Source organism: Nelumbo nucifera, chromosome 3, assembly GCF_055504915.1.
Source record: "Nelumbo nucifera cultivar China Antique chromosome 3, China Antique-T2T, whole genome shotgun sequence".
NCBI lineage: Eukaryota > Viridiplantae > Streptophyta > Magnoliopsida > Proteales > Nelumbonaceae > Nelumbo > Nelumbo nucifera.
This window is the reverse complement of record NC_142651.1, coordinates 108,335,771-108,362,512: the sequence shown is the minus strand read 5'-3', so window position 1 is coordinate 108,362,512 and position 26,742 is coordinate 108,335,771. Positions and strand designations below refer to the sequence as shown.

Below are 26,742 nucleotides of genomic sequence, written 5' to 3'. Positions count from 1 at the left end.
GAGCAAATGGATAGGTTCTACCTAGAACTGAATGGAACCAACCTCAAACTAGTCTTGAATGGACTCTACCCAATTTGTTATTGGGTAGGGGTTTGGTTCAAAGGCTAGTTTTTAGGTCTAGGGTTTATCCTATACTGAACTCATTTGAAAACCCAGCCTTGGTTGACCTTGGTGGAATTGAACTTGCTTTCAAAAAAATCCCCAAATACTTTGATAATGTACAAATTTGAACCCAAGCACTCATGCTTATAAAACACTAAGGTCTCACTTAACCATTAAATTACTCAAGTGTTTTGGTCATTTTTCTTCAATTTAATATTTGTGTATAATAGATAATGTATAATGTAATATTTACAAAATTTAAAGTATAATGATAAGTTTTAAACTATATATTAATATATTATGATGATTTATATATTAAATTATATATAAATTATGAGCTTTATTATTATTAAAAATCAAGTTTTTAAAGGAACGGATAATATTTTTTTTAGGGGGCCTAAAGAAAGAATATAGGTTCCATGGATAGACTCTAGAATCATAATGACCCTATAACCAAGAAAACACGTTCCAACCCTCTATCAACGTGATCTCACACCACTAAGACTTGCCATGTATGAGATGTGCGGTGTGAGATTATGTTGGTATAGGGTTGGAACGTGTTTTGTTGGTAGGTGATTTGGACTCCTTCTAAAAACCAAGAATTGACCCAATATGGGTTCTAAATCTTGCCTTGGAATCAAACATTTGTTGTTGGGAGGAAATCCGAACTTGCCAAAGAACAGGTTCATTAGTGGAGATCGGATCTGCTCCTCACACATGGTGCCTCACATCGACCTCATAAGTACATCCCACTGTGCATTGGGAATATTTCCCATACTTATATGTTATTATTTACGGGAGATGTTCCCAATGGAGATATGCACGGTAGGATGTATCTGTGAGGTCGTTGTAAGGCGCCCCTGTGCGAGGAGTAGATCTGGTTTCCACTAATGAACCTGTTCTTTGGCAAGTTTGGATTTCCTTCCAATAACAAATGTTTGATTCCAAAGCAAGATTTAGAGAGTCTGGATCTCTAAATAGATGTGGGCAGGAGATCCCGCGTCAGATTTAAAACCCATATTGGGTCCACACGTGTATTCTCCTATCGACTTCACCTCTCATTAGTGTAGTGAATGTCAATGGGCCCACACGTGTATTCTCCCATGTTCATTGATAACCCATGTACCTCGTATGGCACCCCAGTCCTGTGGGGCCAAAGCCGCATCGCAAGGGAAAATTTTGGCTGTTGAACGTTATCACTTATTAGGCACGATACACCATACATTATCATAGGTGGGGTAAAAAGGTAATTATACTCAATATTCTTTCGAGCAAATACACAAGCAAGGGATTCAATGGGTTGACGTGTTTAGGCATGATACCTCATACATTGTTTTTGTCAAAGTTACATTTTACCTCATACATTGTTTTTACATCAATTTTCGATGTTTAAATAGAATACACTCCGTCTTTCTAAAAAAAACACTCCATCCAAACACTGATAAAACTGGATCGGAGTGTTTAATTACACGGCAAACAAACGCAGCTTTATGTTTGCACCGGCCCACACCTACCGGCTACCGAGAAGAGATTACAGCCCCAAATCATGAACATCTCCCGTGTTGACGTAGGAGAGATGTTCCCAATGCACGGTTGCACTTTGTTTTGGGTAGCAGATACGGAGTCAGTGCATTGTTCGTGAATTTAAGATACTCCTAAGCGGCAAACATGGGTACATTACTACATTGATTGATTTCTTTATTCTATTCACCGTTTTGCCCCGTCAATGAATTCAAGAATGGCTGGTCGATAGAGAGATTTCAGCATCGTCAAACATCTGAACTCACAGTAGTTATGGACCTAAGGTCATTGACCGACATGGCGCGAGCACTCTGCTCGGTCCTGTAAGTTGGCAAGTTGCTTATATGCTTTCTCTTGTTCTGAATTTTTATTTTCCTCCCAGACTTAACAGTGTAATAAATACGTATCTATCTCTTTTGAGTTTTGACATTCGAAAGTTTATTTATAGAATTATTGATGAACGACAACTCTGCTCGTGCTCGCTCAGTTGTAATTTGCAACTTACCTCCTCCGTCTGAGGGTGGATTAACGTCTGCAATCGCTTTTGAATGAAGAGCAATGGAAATGAGTATTCAGTCACCTGTTTCAACTACCATATTAACAATACCGACGACTTCGTTCTATAAATTCGAACCACCTAGCCGTAGCCGAACGCACACATCGTATGACTTCAGGGTTGCTCTTTTCTGTAAGTCATTTTCTTTCTTTCTTTCTTTCTTTCTTTCTTTCTTTCTTTCTTTCTTCTTCTTCTTCCTATTTTCACGCTCTGATATCGTTGGGGTGAATACTGTGTCTCTATGCGTATGTCTTTCAATGGTAATTTCAGCGGTTATCCGATCTCGTGTCTTCTGCTAGTTGGTTTTTGCTCGTTTGTTTGCGACAATCTTAACTTAGTTACGGCTGTTTCAGACTTTCAGTGATGGTGATATGTCTGTTGTCGGACTTACGTCCGAGTTGTTAGAAATTTGTATAGTTCCACCTGTTTCCATGGACTTTTCTCAAACAGTGGTCTTGCTCAGAGGTGTTTGATGTGAAACCAAATATATCCATGTTTACTATTTCTTCCCTGTTTTTTTATTAAACGATTAGTCTCACGCACGATGAGTTAAGCTTCTAGTTTCAAGGGGGGGGGGGGTCTTAGTTCATATATTTACTATATTTATTTTAATTTCCCTGCCTTTTCGTGTTTAATCTGTTCTTTTCTCAGTTTCTGTATGCTATCACTGTCTAAGTTCCCAAGTTTGACTGTTTTTAGGACGTCTCGTTTATAACATTTCTTTTAATTGACGTTTTATCATGGCTATACTATTTGATTTTTCTTCTTATTTCTTCATTTCTTTTGTGTCTAGTCACTGTTTATTTACTTCTTTCTTAAGGGTCCCTGCCGTGGTGTATTGGTGTTGGGCTGTTCAGGGTCCGCAATCGAGGAGGATGAAGGCTTTTTCAGCGGAGGTAAAGAAAGTAAAGCTAGGGCAAGATGGTTTGCCATCAGTTCTTGCTGCTCAGGTGGAGAATGGAAGGGAAGGACGATATGGCATGCCGTCAGTTGGCCCGGTGTATAGGAATCTACTATCCAAGAATGGCTTTCCACCGGATTATGACATGAGTAATACATGGGATATTTTCAGGTATTATTGAAAGATACACATATATCATTCTGTCTAGTATTCTGATTCCTACTTAATACTTACTGATGAAGTAGCTGAAGAACTCACACCAAAGTTTGACTTTTTCATATTTGATTACTTGCACTAAGAGAGTAGTGATTAACTGCTGACACATTGAGAAAACTAGAATGCAGATTTGGAAGAAAAAAGTTTTTGTTGAGAATTTCAAGGCATCTTTGTTATCATTATGTTTTATTCTTTAATTTTAGATCAATGATGAACAATTCTCCTGTAGTGGGTTTATTTAGCAACAACATGGTCCTATTTTGCAGGAATTCTGTAGAGAAATATCCTGGAAATAATATGCTTGGGTGGCGTGAGTTCAAAAATGGGAAGGTAAGTCCTGTTTAAGCTACACAATTTTTCAGAAAACTTCAGACTATTTAACCCTGAGATGTTGCTCATTTCTTTTTCTTTTGTTCTGTTCTTTTGCTTTTATTTTCTAAATGTTCAATGAATTTATTTGGTCTTCAGCTAGGGCCCTATGTGTGGAAAACTTATAAGGAAGTATATGAAGAGGTTTTCAATATTGGTTCTGCATTGCGGACATCTGGTGCTGAACCTGTAAGCATTTATATCATCTAAGACCCTTGTGATTGGAGGTACACTAAAATGGAACCTCCAGGTAGAAAATTGATTTTCCTCACCCTTTAATGGTCATACTCAAGAGTCAATTCATTGATTTTGTTTTGTGAAAGGGTTCCCGGATTGGAATATATGGTTCAAACTGTCCTCAATGGATTGTGGCAATGGAGGTCTGTATGGTTGACAATTTTTTTTATTAATATGCATTAGTCTGTTTTTTTTTTTTTTTTTTTTTTTCTGGATATGCCATGTCTAAATAGTTTGTTTCTTGTGCAGGCATGTAATGCTCACAGTCTAATTTGTGTGCCTCTTTATGACACCCTTGGTAATTCTTTCTGCATGATTTCACCACTCAGTTTTGCATTATACCCATCTTTACTAGCTTTTTTTATATGGTTAAATTACTTATACCTCTCTCTGGTGTACTTATCAACTTACCCCTTCGGCTCATTTTCAAAAGAGTACAAATACAAATATGTTCAGTACAAACAGATACAAAATACTAGGTTTTGCACTCTACATATTTGTATTTGTACCCCTTCCAAGGCTCAGTTTGGAAGGAGTGCAAATACAAATATGTAGAGTACAAATCTATTCTTTTGTATGCATTTGTACTGTACATATTTGTATTTTTACTCATATGCTCAATTTGAAAAGAGTAAAAATAAAAATATGTACATTACAAATGCATACAAAATACAAGGTTTTGTGCTCCTTCCAAACTGAGCCTTGAGTTTTAATGTGGGGAAGGTGCATGATATTTAAAACATTTCAAAGTCCATTCTCCCTTTTTTGGCATATTTTTGTATATTATATGGACAAAAATGCCCTTATTAAGCTTCTTGAAGGTACAATTTTTTTTTCTTCCATAATATTCAGGTGGGAATGAAAATTTAAAAACAGGTTAAGGAGAAGAATAAAGTAGAATAAAAAATTGAGATTTTAAGATCTTATTTAATGTTTTACAAATGAGGGTAGTTTTATCAATTTAAAGATACATATTTTGGAAGCAAAACTAACACTTTCTTGTTAAAGGCATTTTAGTAAAATAACTATTTATGTCTTTATTCTTGCTTCCATAAACAACCCCCCTGTAGTTTCATGGTCCAAGCAATATGAGTTATTAGGAAAACCTAAGTAGATTATTTGAACAAAATCCCAGGGGAAGTTACAATTTACCCTTTATATTATCCTATATTAATTGTTTATAGAAGTGATTTTATATACTCTAATAAGCAGTGTTGTCAGACAGAATACTTATGTTAAGAATCTCTAATAAGCTGTAATATTTAATGTTTTAGGCTTGTTTTAATATAATGTAGCTTTAAAAGATAATCTAGAACTATTTGCTATTTTTTCTTTTTTTTGTACTTTTATTTGAGAGAGTTAAATGGTTGAACACCAATGACAAAACCAGTTTTATATCCAGTCTGAGTCTTGTTTGTCTCATTTGAATGTCTGCAATTCCTATGTTTTAGGCTTGTATGCATGTGCAAGGCGTTTGGTGCAAAATTATTGTAGAAACTCCCCTATTTTGTTAGAAAGATTGGGAGTAGGAGTCTGTTGTGCAAAGTGTGCAAGATTAACAGGGCATACAGGGTTAACTGGTGTATGGTAAAACTACAAACATTAGGATGGATTATCACATAGGCAATAAATTGACTTTTTAGACTTTATTGGGGTCCCTGGAAACTAAAAAAGGTGGGAATACCTTGTAAACCAAACATGGATTTGATCTAGTAGTAAGCAAATAGATAAATAAATTATTGCTTGGTCTAGGCTTATGGTCTTGAATTGATAGAGATTAGTTCCTAAAGTTGTTGGTTTACTAGCGAGGGTTTAGAGCTTAGATAAATCAGCTCAAACAGGCTGTTCAGATAGTACAAAGACCGAGACAGATGAAAAAATAGGGTTCATATGGCATTGATGCATGGTTTGAATGAAAAATAACAGTTAAAGTGCACAACCCTGGTCCTGGTGGAGCAGTTGTTGACTTTTCTTGATAAGCAATGTGGATTGCATAGCATATGAAAGGGGCAAGTCCCAGTGCAAATGGTTCCTTCTAAAAGATAGATGGGTCATAGAATCATAGAATAGGATAGAGACTAATATTTTAACCAAATCTTCCACAGATCAGGCTTGTTCTTGATCTTCATGATTTCTTTTCTTCCATCAATTCCAAGCTAACATAATGTTAGAGAATAAAAACCTGTTCAGAGACCTCACCTAACAGCTTAAGCTTTTAGGTAAATTAGTTCTTTGAGGTGGTGCCAGTGCCTGTTTGATCAAATGGTCTAATGTTCAATCCTCATCATCCTCACTATAATTAATTAAGTTTCAGCACAAGGTATGGGTGGCTTGTGCTTGTCCACACTTCAAGCCCATTGGGCTTTCATGTGAGGGGGTGTGTTAGAGAATAAGAACCTATTCCGGGACATATCACCTAACAGCTTAAGCTTTTAGGTTGAACAATAGAACATACACTAGAACATTTGGTTAAATAGGCTCTAACACCATCTCAAGGAACCATTTGGTTAAATAGGTGAGGATCATACACTAGAACATTTGGTTAAATAGGCTCTGATACCATTTCAAGGAATCATTCAACATAAATCTTAAGCTGTTAGGTGAGGTACCTGAATAAGTATTTATTCTCTAACATGCCTCATGCAAAATCCCATCGGGCATAAAGCATGGACAAGCACAGGCCCATCCATATCTTGTTCTGAAATGTAGTTATTTATAGTGGGGGCAATTGGGATCGAAGACTAGACCACTTTGCTCAAAATAGGCTCTGAACAAATCAACCTAAAAACTTGTAGCATGGACAAGCCAGGCCCACCCATGCCCTGTGCTGAAACTTAATTAATTATGATGGGGACGGTGAGGATCAAACACTAGACCATTTGTTTAAATAGGCTTTGATACCATATCAAGGAACCATTCAACCTAAAAGCTTAAGCTGTTAGGTGAGGTACCTGAATAGGTGTTTATTGTTTAACACACCCCCTCACACAAAAGCCGATTGGACATGAAGTGTGGACAAGCACATGCCCAGTTGCCCACCCATACCTTGTGCTGAAATTTAATTAATTATAATGAGGGCAATGGGGATCAAACACCAGACCACTTGGTCAAAATAGGCTCTGATACCATCTCAAGGAATCATTCAACCTAAAAACTTACACATGCTCATCCATGTCCCAAATAAATTTGTGTACTTACAAAGAATAAGATCACACATAGACACATCAAACTGACTCAACTTTAGCAATGAATCAATAGTTTTTTTTTTCTTCTGCTTGCGAACATAAGGTGCAGCCATTCAGAAAATTTCCACCAATTAACTGGTATTTTATCCACAGATGAGGTTCTGCCCAAGAAAAGAAAAAAAAAAGAGAAAATTTTGGATGGACAATGTGCTTTTCCAATGGACTCTGCTAGAATGTGCATATAATTAGAATTTATGAACTTTCTTTACAAGGTCTATCTCCAGAATGTTTTGCCCGGCTTGCTGGATAGACAAGGGTATCTTCTTCTGAGAAGCCAAGAGGTCAGATAAGGAAAGGTTTCGTGATTATTATGAGATGTAAATCAGTCCTCTGAATCTGATGTAAACTTGGGAAAAATTAGAAAAAAAGAGGAAGAAAAGAAGATAACAGCAGTACGAGAGAAGGAAGATGGAGAAAAGAGGAGGAAGAAGAAGAAGAGTTCGAATGTCTCTTCCCTCCCTTCTCTAATCCTTTTACTAAACTTCAATCTTAACATAATTACAAGTATACCCTTAAGTGGGCGGCCAACTAGGCAGTAACATAAAGAGAACTAGCAAAAGAAATAACAGGCCCATTAGCTAACAAATAAATAAAACAAACTACAAGAAAAGATACTAGGGCCCATTCAGCCCAGTCTCTTTACACTCCCCCTCAAGCTGAGCATAGATGTCAATCATGCCCAGCTTTCTTATATAGTGTGTCAGCTTCCCTCTCGGAACTCCCTTGGTCAAAATATCATCCAACTGCTCTTCTGAAGTGATGAATGGCAAACAAACTTCTCCTGAGGAAACTCTTTCCCGTATAAAATGTCTATCAACCACAATGTGCTTAGTTCTATCATGTTGAACAGGATTATGTGCAATATTGATAGCTGCTTGGTTGTCACAGTAGAGCATCATTGGCTTCTCATAGTCAACTCCCAATTCTTCTAAAAGGGATCGTAGCCACAGTAATTCTGACACACCATGTGCCATAGCCCTATATTCGGCTTCAGCAGAGGATCTGGCAACTACAGACTGTTTCTTACTCCTCCATGAAACAATATTCTTTGCCACCAAAGCACAATAACCTGAGGTGGATCTCCTATCATCAATACATCCTGCCCAATCAGCATGAGTGTATGCTTCCAACTTCATGTGTCCATGTTTGGCAAATAGAATACCTTTCTCTGGAGTACCTTTCAAGTAACACAAAACTCTTTCTGCAACAGCTAAATGAGTATCTCTAGGAGAATGCATAAATTGACTAATAACACTCACTACATAGGAAATGTTCGGCTGAGTCATGCAAAGATATAACAACTTCCCAAGCAGTCTCTGAAACACTCCCTTATCAGATAAAAGTTCACCATCTATAGCAGAAAGTTTGTGATTGGGATCAATAGGAGTGGAGGCTGGTTTAACACCAAGTTTGCTAGTCTCAACAAGGAGGTCAATGACATATTTGCGCTGAGAAATGAAGATACCATCTTTAGATCTAACAACTTCAATGCCCAAAAAATATCGGAGATCTCCTAAATCCTTGATCTCAAATTCAGAGTTATGAAATCTTTTGAGTTTACTGACCTCTTGGGTGTCATTACCCGTGACCACAATATCATCAACATAGACTATAAAAAAGGTCACCAGAGAGCCACTTCTTTTCAAGAACAAGGTATGATCCGATTGAGTTTGTGTGTAACCAAATGAGACAAGAGCAGCCCTGAACCTCTCAAACCAAGCCCGAGGAGACTGTTTGAGACTATAAAGAGATTTCTGCAGTTTAAACACCTTCCCCTGCATTTCCTTTCCATACACCCCCGGAGGCAAAGACACATAGACATCTTCATGTAGATCGCCATTCAAGAAGGCATTTTTAACATCAAACTGGTGGAGAAGCCAATCAAAAGTAGCAGCTAGAGATAACAAAACCCGGACTGAGGTCATCTTAGCCACAGGAGCAAATGTCTCAAGATAGTCAATACCATACATTTGAGTGTAGCCTTTAGCAACCAACCTGGCCTTAAACCTCTCAACAGAGCCATAAAAGTGATGTTTAATGGCAAATACCCATTTATAACCCACTGATTCCTTCCCTTCAGGCAAGTCAACAATATCCCAGGTATGGTTCTTATGCAAAGCATCCAGTTCAGCCATCATAGCATCCCTCCATTCAGGTTTAGATAAGTCTTCTAGTAGACCTATGTATCACATGGGAAGAAACAGAAGCAAGGAAAGAGTAGTAGGTAGGAGATAGAAGGCTATAAGTAGACCTGTTCATGGGCCGGGCCGGGCCGGGCTCGGGCTGGGCTTTTACTCTTCATTAATGGAAATATGTTAGGCCCGAGCTCAAGCCCGGCCCGACCAACGGGCCTACAACTTGGGCCCGAGCCCAGCTCTGATAAAAAGCCCGAAGCCCGACCTAATAAAAAAATTAGAATTTTTCCCTATTCAATAATCAATATAAATTAGAATTTATTTACATTAAAAAAGAATATAAATTCAAAATTTATATAAAAAAGGGAAAAAGGATGTGGAGAAGAAGGGTTTGGCTAGAAAAAATAAGGGAAAGAGGTGAAAAAAAGAGGGGTATTCAACTAGGGTTTTTAGGTTTAATTATAGGTCGGGCTGGGATCGGGTCGGGCTATTTTGGCAAATCCCGAGCCCGGATTGAATTTATTGCGGGCCGGGCTTTTTGGCTCGAGGTTAAGCCTGTGGGCCCATATACCTGTTCAAGCCCGTCAAGGGGCCGAGCCGGGCACGGGCCACCCGGCCCATGAACAGGTCTAGCCATAAGATAGGCGTTGAGATACAATGGGCTGTACACTTCCGCTTGCCCTTGCAGAGAGCAATAGGAAGATCAAGGTTTGGGAAGGATGTAGTTGGGTCAGAGGAAGGCTGACCTATTACCTCAGTAATGATGGGAGGAGCAAGAGGCTCTTCTGTAGGAGTGGAAACAACTTGCCTATGTCTGAATCTATGCCTTTGGTACCACCTTTCAAGAACAGGATGAGGAGGAATTACAGGAGGATGAGGTGGAGGAGGAGGAGGAGGAACAGGAATATTGGAGGTAGGCCCAGTGGGAGAAGTGGACACCTCATGAGATGACTCAAAAGGAACAAGAAGAGGAACTGCTGGAGACATAGCAAAGGGTTTCTCAGATTTCTCCCCTTCAGGAGAAATGCTAAAGAAAGGAGTAGACTCAGCAAATGTGACATCACGAGATACAAAAGGAGTGTCATTAACTGGATCAAAACAACAATATTCCTTATGTGTGGGGGCATATCCAAAAAAACACATTTACAAGCCTTAGGTTCAAATTTGTGCCTTTGATGGCTGTGAACATGCACATAGCAAGTGCACCCAAAACACGGAGAGGAAGAGAGAAGATATCCTCATCTGGGAAGAGAAGGCTAAAGGGGGTTTTGAAGCCAAGAACCTAGGAAGGCATACGGTTAATCAAAAAGGTAGCAGTAAGAACATCATCTCCCCAAAATTTTATAAGAACATGGGATGCAAAAAGGAGGGATCTGGCAACTTCAACCACATGTCGGTTCTTCCTTTCCACCATTCCATTCTGTTGTGGAGTGTAGGGACAAGAACATTGATGAATAACCCTGAAAGTTTCAAGATAGGCTGAGAGGGTTTTCTCAAAATACTCCTTAGCATTATCAGAATGGAATATTTTGATCCGGGTGTTAAACTGGGTAAGAATGAGTTCATGAATTTTTTGTACAATAGTTGGTACTTCATCATTGGATTTCATGAGATAAATCCAAGTGTAATGAGAGTAATCATCAATAAAAAGGATAAAGTACCTATAACCCCCCGTAGTAGGCAAATGATATGGCCCCCACACATTAGAGTGAACAATATGAAAAGAAGAAATAGATCTTTTATTGCTTACTGAATAAGATTGTCTACAATGCTTTGCCAGTTCACACGACTCACAATGAAGACTTGATAAAGACACTCCCTTAAACATATTTGGAAATAAATGACTCAAAGTAGAAAAAGACAAATGACCAAACTGAAAGTCACATAACATGATTTTGTCAACAGACTCTAACAAGACTGACTCCAAGGCAACTCCATGAGGTGGTCCAAGAGCACTATTAGGTGTGTCCAACAAGTATATTCCATTCTCCTCATGGCCACTCCCAATCATCCTCTGAGACTGTAGGTCTTGAAAAACACAATGAGTGGGAAAGAAGGTTATGTTACAGTTCATGGATTTAGTCAAGCTACTAACAGATAAAAGATTTGTATTAAGTTTAGGGACATGAAGGACAAAGGATAAATAAAGGGTGTTAGAGGTTTTTGTATCCCCTTTGCCAGAAATGGGAGCAAGGGACTCATCAGCAAGGGATATCTTCTCTTTACTAGAGAGAAGGTGGTATGAACAGAAAATGTTAGACAAGCTGGTCATATGGTATGATGCACCAATATCAATGATCCAAGGGATTTTATGATTACCTGAAACTGAAGCATGGTTTGCAAAAGCACGAATACCTAAGTGAGCAAATGCTGATGATAATGATGTGTTGCTGAAGAGTGAGATGTAGAAACAGTAGTCTCCAAGTGACTTAACAGCCTACCATACTTTTCAAAATCTGCCTTCACTGCTGCCAATTGTTCAATGGTGGACTTCTCTTCACTCTCCTTACTTCCTCCTGAAAGCTAAATTACTGTAGCCGAAGTAGCAGAAAAGAGAAGAAGAAGAAGAAGAGATGCAGGAATGTCGAACTTTCTACTCAGTCGACAGTACTATTATTTATATTATGGTGTAGTACAATGATACAGGAAGTTACTAGAATGCCCCTGATTAGTGATGGGACACCCAGACAACTTAAAACATTAAACAGGATTAGGCCCATTAACAAAGGCCCAGTACAGGACAACTTAAACTTAAGTATAGGCTAATAAGAACTCTTATCAGCCGAATACTCATACATACAAAGACTTCAATCCAACACTCCCCCTCAAGCTAAGCATGGATATCAATCATGTTTAGCTTGCCAAACATGTCCCTAAACTTTGTTGCTGCCAGCCCTTTAGTCAGTACATCCGCAATTTGCATCTCAGATGGAGTATAAGGCACACAGAGTTCACCCGAGACAATTCTTTCTCTAACAAAGTGCCGATCAATCTCAATATGTTTTGTCCTGTCATGCTGCACAGGATTGTTGGCAATGTTGATGGCAGCTTTATTGTCACAATACAGCCTGAGAGAACCTTCAGCCTTAATGCCAAGTTCATTAAGAAGAGTTCTGAGCCATAAGAGTTCAGCAACCCCGTGGGCCATAGCTCGATACTCTGCTTCTGCACTTGATCTAGCCACTACATTCTGCTTCTTACTGCGCCATGTGACCAGGTTTCCTCCCACAAATGTACAGTAACCCAAGGTTGACTTCCTGTCTCCAACAGACCCAGCCCAATCTGCATCAGTGTAGGCTTCAATTTCAATTCTATTGTTTTTCCTGAAGAGAATTCCCTTCCCTGGGCAAGTCTTTAAGTACCTGAGAATCCTTTCAACTGCTTTCATATGAGGAATCTTTGGAGAGTGCATAAATTGACTGACAACATGCACAGCATAAGCAATATCTGGCCGAGTGAGGGATAAGTATATCAGCTTCCCTACCAATTTTTGGTATCTCTCTTTATCATAGTAGTCCTCCCCTACTGATTCCTGCAGGCCATGGTTCTGTTCCATTGGAGTATCTGCTGGCCTACACCCCATCATGCCTGTTTCCTCTAGGAGGTCAAGAACATACTTCCGCTGACATATGTAGATTCCCTCTCTTGACCTGGCAACTTCAATCCCAAGAAAATATCTCAAATGACCCAAGTCTTTGATCTCAAATTCAGAAGCTAGAAACTCCTTCAGTCTTTTTATCTCTTCCAAGTCATTCCCGGTAATTACCATATCATCCACATAAACAATGAGTGCAGTAAGTTTGCTATCCTGTCTCCTTATGAACAAGGTATGGTCTGCACCACTCTGAGTGTACCCCACTTTCTTCATGGCCCCACAGAGCCTCTCAAACCATGCACGGGGAGATTGCTTCAACCCATATAATGCTTTCCTCAATTTGCACACCTTTCTACTAAAGTCATAGCCTGGTGGAGGTTCCATAAATACCTCTTCATGAAGGTCACCATTTAAGAAGGCATTCTTCACATCCAGCTGATGAAGTTCCCATGAAAAATTTGCTGCTAGTGACAATAGAACCCGAATTGTGTTGAGCTTTGCTACTGGGGCAAAGGTTTCTTTGTAGTCAATCCCTTCTTTCTGAGTAAAACCCCTTTGCCACAAGTCTGGCCTTGTACCTTTCAATGGACCCGTCCTCCCTGTGCTTTACAGTAAATACCCACTTGCACCCAACAGTGGTCTTCCCTTCTGGCAGATCCACTAATTCCCAAGTTCTTGCTTTCATTAGGGCTTTCATCTCTTCATTCATAGCTTCTTTCCACCTTGGATCAGACACAGCCTCTAAGTACTTAGAAGGAACACGCACAGAGGAAAGAGCAGACACAAAGGAGTGATAGGCAGGAGATAAATGTGAGTAAGAAACAAAATCAGCAATGGGGTGTCGGGTGGTGCAAGAGCGGATAGGCTTACGGAGAGCAATAGGAAGATCCAAATCAGAAGTATGAGAGTTGAAATTACCTTGGATTGTAGAGACAGATTGATCCGAGTCCAACTGATTGCTGTCATGAGGTTGAGGACCCCTTTTCCTTCTGTTGTATGTAAGTATCTCTTTTTGTTGCCTACTAGAGCCTTCAAGAACATCTGCAGCATCAGGAGAGGTAACCGGCACAGTGGGAGCCTCACTGGGTTGACCCGGAATGTCACAACAAGGAGTAGGAGGAGAGGATGGAAGACCCGAGGTAGATAGGGGAACAAAAAAGGAGGGAGAATGAGAATCCTCTTCCATCCCACTAGTCTCCCCCTGAAGAGGATTCTGAGAAGACTGAAAATAGGGTTGAGACTCAAAGAACACCACATCTCTGGTGACATACTTTCTCTTGGAGACAGGGTCATAACACTTGTAACCCTTTTGTGTAGGAGAGTACCCCAAGAATATTCCCTTTGTAGCCTTAGGATCTAGCTTAGTCTTCTTTGGATCCTTCACATGTATGAAACATATACAGCCAAAGACCCGAGGAGGAAGGGGAAAGTCTAGAAGAGTGGGGCACAAAACAGAGAAAGGGGTTTTCATACCCAACACCTTAGATGGCATCCGGTTTATCAGATATGATGCAGAAAGTACAGCTTGAGACCAGTATTGCTTGGGGACTTTGTGTTGGAATAGTAAGGCTCGAGCTGTCTCCAATAGATGTCTATTCTTGCGCTCAGCAACTCCATTCTGCTGAGGAGTATAAGCACAGGATGACTGATGTAGTATGCCAGCATCTTCCAGGAATAAGTTCAAGGATTTTTCAAAGTATTCAGCAGCATTGTCTGACCTGAATTGCTTAATCTTTTTATTAAACTGTGTTTCAATCATCTTGCAAAATGCCATGGTTATCCGTGGTACTTCATCCCGTCCTTTTAATAGGTAGATCCATGTACAACGAGAGTAGTGGTCAATAAAACTGATAAAGTACCGGAAGCCATCAAAGGAAACAATGGGTGAAGGGCCCCAGACATCAGAATGAACCAAATCAAAAGGAGCACAAATTTCATTGCTGGAAATTGGATACACAGTTCTACATTGTTTTGACATTTGACATACTTCACAGGTTAGACTCTGACTTGGAATGCCCTTAAACAATTCGGGAAACAACATTTCTAATGAGGAGAAAGACACATGACCTAGCCTAGCATGCCAAAGATGCAGCTTAGCTATTGACTCCACACTTTCCGGATTACTAGCAGCAGATGCTTGTAAGGCTGAGCCGATGTCTACATCAAGGTAGTAGAGGCCTCCATACTCATGACTGCACCCAATCGTTCTCCTTATCAATCTGTCCTGGAAGACACAATGAGTAGGAAAAAAGGTTATACTACAGTTCAAATTTTTGGTAAGTTTTGAAACAGACAAGAGATTTGAGGTAAGACTGGGAACATGTAAAACTGATTTAAGAGAGAGGTCCTTGCTTAGGTCAACAATTCCCTTTCCAGAGATAGTGGAGAAAGACCCGTCAGCAACTCTCATCTTATCCTGACCAGACAACAAATGATATGAAGAGAATAGGGAAGACATATGTGTCATATGGTCAGTAGCACCGGAATCAATAACCCAAGAAGTAGAGTCAATAGAGCCAGTGGCACTGAAGGTAGAGGCTGTACCTGATCTAGCAAGAGATGTAGAAGCAAAAGAATTATTTCTTAGACGGGCTAATGCCCTACTAAGGATCTCAACCTCACTAGCAGAGAAGCCCAATGTACCAGTTCCAGAGGAATCAACAACCTGTCCCATAGGAGAAGAAGACACTGTTGGTGTATTTTGTGAGTTGTCATCATTGTTGCTGGTGACAAAATTCCCACTTGCCGCAGGCCTGTTATCTCTAGAAGAAACATCTCTGGGTATTGAAGACATCTTGACTGCAGCCACTGTGTAGGTGACACTGATTGAGACTAGCCGAAGCAGTTCTGAAGGTTCTGAACCAGTTCTGGAGCAGATCTGATTAGCTGAAATGACCACAGCAGGTTCTGACAGCACTCGACACAGTTTCAGACTTGCCGAGACTGTCACAGTTCTGAAACAGTTCAGTTACAACAGCAAGCAAGGAGTTCTGGGCTGGTAACCGACCTGAAGCTAAGGGTTCTCAACTATTGTGCTATGCAGACTCCACTTGAACTTTGAGTACTGCAACTGTAAAGAGAGTGCCCTTCCTTGCGGCCAATACTAGGACTGCTGACATCAGTCCTCAACTAGGGTTCACAGTGCTGAACAATTTGGAGCTGGCAGCTCCCTAGGTAATCTCACAGCAGTGGTGAGGGGTTTCGGACTGATAACCACCCTGAACTTGGAGCTGTTTGCCACATTGCTATGATGGTAGAAGTGTTCACAGTGCTGGTAGAACACTAGATAGACTTCACTTGGGCTGAACCAAAAACTGCAACAGTTCGGGTACAGTAGTGAGTGAACAGTTCGAGGCCGCAACAGTAGCAAGTGAACAGTGGGCTCTGTAGAAGAAGCTAAGTCTGTGCGAGTCTTGCTGGAGCACCGAAGCTGTAACTGTAGAAGTAGCTAAGCCCCTTTCGGCTAGTGCTAGGACTGCTGAAATCAGTCCTCAACTAGGTCTGTCCTACACAGACCTCTCTTAGTAGCCAAATAGCTACTATTTGCTGGAAATAACCTAGTAGGACATCTACTTCTGGGTCTTACTTCCCTTGAGTCCCACAACCAAGAGAAACCCTAGGTTCGAACTTGCTTTACTCTTACACCCCTAGGTCTTCTCTACAGCAACCCAGAAAAGGGAGAGAGAAGATGAAAAGACAACAAGAGAAGAGAGTGTGTGCCGGCTGAAACCAGGAAGAAGCTAATGCTCTGATACCATGAAAGCTAAATTACTGTAGCCGAAGTAGCAGAAAAGAGAAGAAGAAGAAGAAGAGATGCAGGAATGTCGAACTTTCTACTCAGTCGACAGTACTATTATTTATATTATGGTGTAGTACAATGATACAGGAAGTTACTAGAATGCCCCTGATTAGTGATGGGACACCCAGACAACTTAAAACATTAAACAGGATTAGGCCCATTAACAAAGGCCCAGTACAGGACAACTTAAACTTAAGTATAGGCTAATAAGAACTCTTATCAGCCGAATACTCATACATACAAAGACTTCAATCCAACACCTCCTTCCGGTACTGTGGCAACATTAGTTGTCTTCGGCTTTCCTGTTTGACTGCCCTTCTTAAAATTGTTGTTATTCTTAAACCGGTCAGGGAGAAGATCAGGATGAAGCTTCCAGTAAGTGTCCTTCATATGCCTCGATTTCTTGCAATATTCACATACCTGCTCTTTCTTCTCAGTTGGACCCTTCGGCTTTATTCCGGCATGTGCAAAGTGTTCCGTAGGTGGACTCTGTAACTGAACCTGCTGCCTACTCTCCTCACTGCTCACCATAGCATATGCCTAGGCAAGAGTAACATCATCTTTGGCCAGAATATTCTGCCTAATGATGTCAAACTCAGGGTTGAGTCCAGTAAGAAGTTCAAACACCCTGTTTCTTTCCACCAACTTCCTAAACATTTTTGAATCATTCTTAGTCTTTCATGCAATTGTCTCCATAACATCAATTTCCTGCCATAAGGATTTCAGTATAGAATAGTAGATTGCCACACTCTTCTCCCCCTGTCTTAGGTTCTTCACATCACTTTTCAGCTTGTAGACTCTAGCCACATTCAACTTCTGTGAATAAGTTTCAGTAACACTGTCCCAGATCTCCTTGGAAGAGGACATCCAGAGATAGTGCTGACTTATATGAGGCTGCATAGAGTTGATTAGCCATCCTATGACAGTATAGTTCTCCTGCATCCATTTCTCATATTTAGGGTCTATCTCTTTGGGTTTCACTTTACTGCCTATGAGATACCCTAATTTTCCTCCACTATAGACATAAATCCTTATAAGCTGTGCCCAAGCAAGATAATTTGTCCCATCTAGCTTGATTGTGATCACACCAGTCAAAACGGAATTTACCGAGCCAAGCTCGGAAACCGGCACCTGCTTGAACTCACTTTCGTATTGCTCCATTAATCAAACAAAAATAAAAAAACCAGAAATTTGGTCCTTATAAACTTACTTGAAGTCAAACCAGTACCCAGATGCTTGAAAGCTAGGGTTTCACTACGTCCGGTTGTTGGGGAGAAAGAGAGAAGATGCAGCCGCTCCTACCAGAGCTTCCCAATCTCTTCCAAACCTGAACCGCCCTCTTTTAGAAGTCAAAAGACACCTCCCAAGCACAGAGTGCCACACCCAAAGCTTCACTTTTACTTGTAACTTCGAAAATCTCTAATCGGCTAGGGTTTTGGGCAGAAACAGCACAGCACCACTTCTTGGCAATATATGGCCAGATTTACACTCTCCAAACCCTCTACCAACTAGGCCAAAGATCCTCTGAACTATAGAGAACCTATCTCTCCATACACTCTCTTAATAGAAGGGTTTATGGGAAAAGAAAAAGAAGAAAAGAAGGAAGAAAGAAACCTGCTATGATACCAAGATGTAAATCAGTTCTCTAAATCTGATGTAAACTTGGGAAAAATTAGAAAAAAAGAGGAAGAAAAGAAGATAACAGCAGTACAAGAGAAGGAAGATGGAGAAAAGAGGAGGAAGAAGAAGAAGAGTTCGAATGTCTCTTCCCTCCCTCCTCTAATCCTTTTACTAAACTTCAATCTTAACATAATTACAAGTATACCCTTAAGTGGGCGGCCAGCTAGGCAGTAACATAAAGAGAACTAGCAAAAGAAATAACAGGCCCATTAAGATAGGCCCATTAGCTAACAAATAAATAAAACAAACTACAAGAAAAGATACTAGGGCCCATTCAGCCCAGTCTCTTTACATTATGATCCAAAGCAAGTAATCCATGAAGGCCTACCTCCTGCTGTTGCTTTCTCCATGACCAGAGTATTTGTGTGAACTACAATGGTTGTGGAATCTCAATATTAATCCTTGTTCCAAACACTGGAGCCTCACCAACTATTGAGCATGGTGGACCCTGTGTGATCTGTTGCATGCTGAAGTCCCATGGACCATAGGCTTCTAATGTCAACTATAAGTTGGGTTACTATCATGTGCCATAGGGGCTTCAAAGGAAAAGAAAGTGGCATAGGACCAATAATCAAGCATATGGACTTCATAAAATCCAACTCCGTGTTCTGGATTCTTAGTGGGTGCAATCAAAGGGCCTTGGAGAAGGCTGTGGACTATTTTGTACTTGTCAACAGTTTGGTCCATGATCTTTTGTTCTGCAGGATGCCTCATCACTTGAAGTCTGCACAGAACTATACAGAGTTAGATGATTATAACTTCTCATTGTGTAGACATTGTCTTCTAGGCTATTCACCCTTTTAATTTCTTATTGGTAGGTTGTTCATGGTTTTCATCTAAAAGAATGAAAATAGAGATCAGACTGGTAAAATTATTCCATTGGAATGTAATTTGGAATTGAAAACCTTGTAGAAAGAATATGTTAGAGTAGTTGGTCTCTCCCTTGGTGTGTACCAAGTTTATTGATTGACCGTTTCTAGTAGTTGGTCTCTCCCTTGGTGTGTACCAAGTTTATTGATTGACCGTTTCTAGTAGTTGGTCTCTTCTAGGCTATTCACCTTTTTAATCACTTAGATTCATCCTTCATTTCCACTTCTTGGTAGGTTGTTCACCATTTCTAGTTTATGGTTATCTAAAAGAAAGCAGTAGAGATTATACAGCTAATATTGTCTCATTGGGTTGGAATATGGCATTGGAGACATTCTAGAAAGAATCTTTTAGATTGGTTGGTCCCCCCCCCCGGGTGTATTACATGCTTATTGATAGGATGATGATGGACCATGCTTAGGTTTACTTGTGGATGTTCTAGATTTCCTCTTGCTTTTTCCATGTTTCATTTTTAAATGTCATTCTTTCTAAGATATTTCAGGTGATTTATTTAAATCCTCTATGATCTCTTATCTATGCAGGCCCAGGGGCTGTTAATTTCATTATAGAGCATGCAGAGATAGATTTTGTTTTTGTCCAAGATAAGAAAGTGAAAGAAGTGAGCAACTTCTTTATCTTTAGTTCTTTACACAAGTATAGTTTTCTTTTACAAGCTGCCTCATATTAATGGGTGATGTTAAACTTTTATTTGCAGCTTCTGAGCCCTGATTGCAAATCTGCTCAACGGCTCAAATGTGAGCATATTTCTGACTAGGGGAAATTTTTTTTGTGCAACTGATGGAATTGGTTTGTATGACATTTCTTAGTTTCTTCTTGTGGCTACAGCAATAATCTGCTTTTCTTCATTCACAAGTGAAGTGAAAGATGATCTCGTCAACACTGGAAAGAAACCATACTCCTGGAATGAGTTCCTTCAGATGGTTAGTTTCTCAACTGTATTTTAGTATTTAGTAAACCAAATTATGGAATGATGTTTCGTATTAGTATAATGGAGAATGTTATGAAACATGTAGGAAATGAGAAGGTATTAAGAAAACATTGTGTTATTTTTTAATGTAATGGTAAAGTCGGGGCTGGCAAGCGTGAGATTGCAGATCCAAGTCTGAGATCAGACACTTTGTGTAAAAAATTCCAATGGTTAGGTCCCTATTCATTACAGAGTTCACCCCTCCCAAGACCCCAGATATCTTGGGCCAACATTGAGAAATGACCTTATTTTTTTCCTTAGTCTCTAATGTAAGTGACAAATCATGTTTCCATTCTACATAGTATCTCCTCTAAACATATAAAAATTGAAGGGGTATCTGAGAAATGAACTATCATACAGTTTGTACAAATGCCCACAGGAAGAACTGGTAGAGCAATATCTGTCAGAAGGTGAAGAGGGTATCTTTATTCATGTCTTTCTGTGATTTATGGTTTTTATGTAGAAAGTTAATTTATTGTCCCAATAGTTGTATTCTATGGTATTCTGATCAATTACATGTCCTCATTTTACTTGCCTTTAGTCATAGAAGACCATGCCTACATATGGCCCTTCTTGAGGTTTCAAATACTTTTTAACATAGGTGTTCATAAAATGCTCTCTCTCTCTCTCTCTCTCTCTCTGTCTATATATATACGTGTGTGTGTGCGCGCGCACGCGTGCTTGTGTGAAAAGGTTTCCTTATTGGATCGAGTAAAGAACTTCCCTACACACCCCTACCTATTTCTGCTGTGTAAAAGGATCTTGTAGGCTGTAGCTGACTAGACTGTCCATAAGATAATGAACGAGCTGAATTGGTGATATCTTCATTCCTGTTCACATCAGTCCCATACACCACCTTGTACAATAATGCTTCCCTCAATGACTATCCAAATTTTCTATTTTTTAACTTAAAAAATTCCTTTAAATAGATTATTATTTTGAATACATGGAAAGGTATTTTGGCTATTTTCCCCATGATTCATGATGAGAGAATAAAGGGATTCCTTTGGTTATCTAAAATAAGTTGCCACAAGGTAGTCTCTTGGGCCATTATAACCTGAATCACCATACTAGTAAAGCCGCCCCATGTATATATGCCTATATGCATGTATGCACGGTTTAAATTTAATTTAAAATTTTGAAAGTTTGCCATTTCTTTCCAATTTAAACTCCCATTGAAATGAAGCAGAACTGGAATTTGGTATACTTGTATATTTAAATGAATCAGGAAAGAATTGTACAAATATGGGTAAGGATAAGAGAAAGAATAGCAATTAAATGCATAATAGAGATGAAACAAAAATTAGAAGATACAAATAGGAAAATATATGATATCTTTTCTCTTGTTTCGTTCAGAATGTCAAAAATTTACTAAAAGATATTATCTGGAAACCAAAATTTTAAGTTCTTGTATATATGGTTGTGTGAGTATATTGGGGTGAGGGTGTAATTTATTCAAATAATTAATTTGTCTTCTATTAATTGGATAATTAGTTTTTTTTGGTGTTAGATTGTACTTCTCTGGGATCTTATACTTTCATACTGTTGCATGCACTTGGGGCATTGACATTTTCTGTTTATGGTATTGTTCTTTGAGTCTTTTCTCTACTTTATTTAAGTTTATGTTGCATACCTGTTGTTAATCAGGGAAAAGAAAATCCGGTTGAACTTACACCACCTCAGCCTTTCAGTATATGTACAATAATGTACACAAGTGGGACCAGTGGGGATCCAAAAGGTGTTATTTTAACACATGAAAGCATTGCAGCAAATGTGAAAGGAGTCGATCTATTCCTGGAACAATTTGAAGACAAGGTAAACATGCTAAAACATATATGATAGAATTGTCTATCTACCATATAATTGTTTCATAGATTTATCCACTATATCTTGGTATGGTCATTATGATTAATAGTTTTCAAGTAACAACTCATTTATTTTAAATCTTTAGACTAAATATATGGTCCATGGTGGAAGTCTGGTATTTGGCTGCTAACACAACAGCAGTAACCTTGGAAAAAATAGGATGCATGTTACTTGGATTTGATGAAATCTAATATGGGGAGTTTCACATAACAAGAGTACTTCTTGATTTAACAGTCCTAACTCTTCAAGATTATTGACCTCACCAATTACCTTTCAACTATGTTTATTATTTATTTTCTTGTTTCATCATGATCAATAAGTTTGTTATTGGTTGAACGGATATGATTGTACTACTTAGTCAAATTTTACTTAGATGTTTTGGTTGGCACACTTTCAATGATGGTTAAGTTCTTAATTCTTCTGCCAATATTCTATTGAAGCATTGTTCTTATGCAACGTTACATTACAGTTCTTGTAAGTTGGTTGTGTTGAACATGACTTTGTATTCACGTTACACACATATGCTGACACTTCTGTAATGGAACATCTACTTTAGATCTTCTGAAGTTGGATATTTTATGTGAGTGTCAAGAAATGGTAGATTTTGATGTACTTGTAGGTTTCTATAGTATACTGATGGTCAGGTACTTCAGCTTCAGATTTCTTTTTATATTGTGTTTCCCTGACGTTTTGTGAGTTTTTCTACTGATAGATGACTGTGAACGATGTCTATCTTTCTTTCCTTCCTCTTGCTCATATCTTGGATCGCATGATTGAGGAATATTTCTTCCATAGGGGTGCTTCTGTTGGCTACTATCATGGGGTATACTGCTTGGAACTTATAGATTCATGTTTGAACTTCAAAACCCTCAAGTTTCTTTTTCATTCCACAACTATACAAAAGTCTTTTTCTTTCAAGTCAAAAGACTCTTTCAATTAAAAGAATTTTGTTGATCTCATCTATTATTTGAAGGATATCAATGCCTTGAAGGATGATCTGATGGAGTTGAAGCCCACATTTTTTGCTGGTGTTCCTCGAGTTTTTGAGAGAGTGCGTGAAGGCAAGGAATTCTTTTTATTTTGTGTCTCTTAGAATATTCTCTGTAGTTTTATTTTGAGTTATTTAGATTCATAATGGGTCAGATGCATCTTGATTTCAGGTGCAATGAAGACAATAGAAGAACTTAGTCCAGTAAAGAGGAAAATATTTGACATTCTCTACAAATAGTAAGTTAATTCACCTAGTTTTGTTTCTTATTCAGAAATAGCAGGATTTCCATAATTATATAAAACTAGTATAATATTGATACTGTCGGGTTTTTTATTGCAATACAGCAAACTTGCTTGGATGAGTTTAGGGTACAAACAGAAAAATGCTTCACCGCTGGCAGACTTACTAGCATTTAGGAAGGTGCTATATGTCATCCTTTTGTGCTTGTTCTTATATTTGCAAAATTATAATTATTTCTGGAAATTGCATATTATTAGTTACTTTATCATCTAGTAGTTCTGGATTCTTATGAGTACTGCAATCCACAGTATTTGAACTGTCTTGATGATAGAAGGAAATATTTTGGTTACAATTATCAAGATAGTTGTAGGATCCAAAGCTAATAAATCAATGTCTTCAAACACATGACACTTCAATAAGGCGATACACTGGCTTTTAATATTTCCCTATAAAATATCCTTACCTTCCATGATTTCACATCTGGCTCTATGCAATTACTTTTTTGTCTATATAATTTAACTTTGTTGTGATTGTAGGTTAAAGCTGGACTAGGTGGTCGGGTTCGATTAATTATATCTGGTGGTGCCCCATTGAACTCTGAAGTAGAAGAATTTTTACGGGTTACTAGCTGTGCTTTTTTCACCCAAGGCTATGGTATAAAATCTTGATCATCATCATCATCAGCAGTATCATCATCATCATTGTTTTCATTATCAATTACTAAAGTGGTGGATAAATAATTCATATGGTACTTAACTAAGGATTATGTGGTTGCCTGAGCTGAGAGAGACTGGCAGACTGCATTATAAATCAACATTAAGAGAGACTTTGGTTCACTTTACTGTGGAAAATTCTCTATTGTAACTGTTGGCCAATATGTCATTATCATTTGGCTCTTTTTGACTGATTTCAACAATTTGAAGTTATTTCTTGCATCTTTCTTGAATATCCATGTTTTTTGAGGATTTTTACTTGTCCAGAGCGATTTCACCATCTATATTAAAACATATCCTGCATGAGTAGGTATGCACTTTTTGCTTGGTGTTATTATGAGCCACCCTTGTTTTTGCTTGGACTGTATTATATGTTTGTCTTGAGGGATATGCTTCTTTAATACCTTTAGGTATTTGTGAGTGTATGACATGCAAAATTAAGTCACCAGGAGAGGTTATGACTCATCCATGCTTTAAGTTTCTTCACTAATTTGTATGTCTTTTAATTTTTACCAAAACACCAAGCTGAAATTATGAGAGAAAATCTTGTCCAGCACATAGGTCATACTTTGAATTGCTTGGGAATTTCATCCAGTATTTTTTGGCTTGTTCAGGATTGACAGAGACATGCGGGTTGGCAACAATAGGCTTTCCAGATGTAATGCCAATGTTTGGCAGTGTTGGCATTCCGTCTGTATACTGTGACTTACGCCTCGAGGAAGTTCCAGAGATGGGCTACAATCCACTTGGGAATCCTCCACGTGGTGAGATATGTGTAAGAGGGAAAACAATATTTTCTGGATACTATAAAAATCCTGAACTGACAAGGGAATCGATCAGAGATGGGTGGTTTCATACAGGTTGAGATCATTATTTCTTCTAAGATGCTGGTTTTTAAACAGAAGATTTATGGTTTCATTGCAAATTTAATTCTCCTCTATGCCTCTCAGGAGATATAGGTGAACTGCTGTCTAGTGGAGGTCTAAAGATTATTGATAGAAAAAAGAATATTTTCAAACTCTCTCAAGGAGAGTATGTAGCAGTTGAATATTTGGAGAAAGTCTATGCTTTTGCCCCTATTGTTGCAGATGTGAGTGCTTTTCTTAAATTTTTAATTTACTTCTTGAAAAAATCTCTTCTGGCTAGGTCTTCAACCAAGATTAAGGTTCCTAAAAAGTAGCTTCTTGATCTTATTATTTAAGATATGGGTGTATGGAAATAGCTACAAGTCGATGCTAGTAGCAGTTGTCATACCACATGAAGACAATACCAGGAAGTGGGCAGAATTAAATGGTCAAAAAGGTTCCTTCTCTGAATTATGTTCACTTGATCATCTGCGGAACTATGTTCTCCTCGAGCTAAAGTCTGTAGCAGAGAAAAACAAGGTAATACTTTGTATATTTATAAGTTGAACTGGGTGCATGTATCTGCTTTTTACTCTTTGGTTAATTTCCTGTTAATTCACTACTTGTGCTTCTTTAGTATTATGGTCCTTTTATCTTATGTTTTAGCTTTTCTCCTTTGCATGCATATTCCTTCCATAATTTTGGAGTTCAGGTTCTGTCTCAGAACATTCGCAGTCGACTTATCCAACTGGAAAGGGGTGGGATAGGCCATAGTAGCTTTACTTTTTAACTTTTTGGTATTACCTTGGAATCTCACTGTTCCTGAACATCTAGAATATTGAAGTAGTTCATCTCCCATTTCTATTGCCACGTTCAGCTTAGTTAGCGCCCATCAAGAAATAACAAATTCACCAGCATAAGCCATGCAAAAGAGAACCTCCCTGGGAATATCCTGTGTGAGTTCAAATTTGATACAGGTGGTTGGAATGATTAAAATGGTAATGGTGTTAGGCATGAGATTGCTTTCTTATTTCCTATTCAAGACAAAATAAATAGAGTAGCATCAGATCTATATGGATGTTTCCACAGATTTCAACTTTTTTTGTACAGTATTGAATGAAATACCAAAATATTTTTCTGTGAGAATATTTATTTCATTTGAATGACTTTATTTCTGCTTCACTTCAAAACCAGCTCCGAGGTTTTGAGCATATCAAAGGAGTTATTCTGGATTCCGTGCCATTTGAATTGCAAAAGGATTTGATGACTCCTACACTGAAGAAAATAAGAGACAAACTGGTTAAACACTACCAGGTGAATAAATCAGTCTTTCTTTTCAGTATTCTTATTCTTTATTCTAATACTGTAGTATTAAAAAACTCATCTCATAATATTGTGCAGGTAGAAATTGATAAGATCTATCAAAGTTTGACAGGAGGGAAATGTTAAAAGTTTTCAAATATCTAGATATTATTGGGTTGTTAACTCTGATTATGCAGCAAATCAGCTGAAATGTAGAGTAGCTGTTCTCTGGCCCTCTTATCTTGTTTGCCTTGGCACTGTTTTCAGTCTGAAGGATGCATTTCTTTATCTTCCTATAATTGGTGATTGTAGAAGAAAATGAATAAAGATAGAACTTTTGCATTAAGTCATCAATAAAAAGCATTTTGTTCAGCATAGTTGCAGTGACATTATAATGGTCTGAATTAATGCACTGGAGCCTAACTGGTAAAGGTGGAGTTCACATGGCACCCCACAGAGTGCGCCACACATGCACATCTCAGTGTGCATTAGGAACATCTCTCCACACATGCACATCTCAGTGTGCATCAGGAACATCTATCTTATCATTTGGAGATGTTCCCAGTACACGGTT

General features: G+C 38.6%; 1 protein-coding gene across 5 annotated transcripts; it reads left to right on the top strand.

The window, feature by feature from the left end:
- The first annotated feature begins 1,835 nt into the window (after positions 1-1,835).
- Positions 1,836-26,541, top strand: LOC104607053 (long chain acyl-CoA synthetase 1-like). 5 transcript variants are annotated; one of them, XM_010272541.3, is made up of 21 exons: positions 1,836-1,946; positions 2,072-2,311; positions 3,037-3,251; positions 3,563-3,626; positions 3,765-3,854; positions 3,989-4,045; positions 4,152-4,200; positions 19,766-19,842; positions 19,939-19,978; positions 20,070-20,164; positions 21,859-22,026; positions 22,790-22,900; positions 23,051-23,138; positions 23,238-23,304; positions 23,413-23,488; positions 23,845-23,962; positions 24,636-24,881; positions 24,972-25,111; positions 25,224-25,406; positions 26,061-26,180; positions 26,268-26,541. In XM_010272541.3, exons 2-21 carry the CDS (start codon positions 2,288-2,290, stop codon positions 26,313-26,315), a joined length of 2,076 nt encoding a protein of 691 aa, XP_010270843.1. In that variant the 5' UTR covers positions 1,836-1,946; positions 2,072-2,287; the 3' UTR covers positions 26,316-26,541. The 5 variants fall into 5 exon arrangements, 4 of the variants coding, with proteins under 4 accessions (XP_010270843.1, XP_010270845.1, XP_088757788.1 ...); XM_010272543.3 differs by lacking the exon at positions 1,836-1,946 and having other exon boundaries at positions 2,172-2,311; positions 3,000-3,251; XM_088901662.1 differs by lacking the exon at positions 1,836-1,946 and having other exon boundaries at positions 2,284-2,311; positions 2,973-3,251.
- Positions 26,542-26,742: the final 201 nt, after the last annotated feature.

What these genes read in the sequence shown, in the direction of transcription:
- LOC104607053 (XM_088901661.1), top strand. Translation starts at nt 2,920, where the DNA reads ATGGCTATACTATTTGATTTTTCTTCTTATTTCTTCATTTCTTTTGTG. An exon ending in TGGAACAATTTGAAGACAAG is followed by an intron (nt 22,027 to 22,789) that starts GTAAACATGCTA and finishes TTCTACTGATAG; the next exon opens with ATGACTGTGAACGATGTCTA. An exon ending in AACTGGTTAAACACTACCAG is followed by an intron (nt 26,181 to 26,267) that starts GTGAATAAATCA and finishes AATATTGTGCAG; the next exon opens with GTAGAAATTGATAAGATCTA.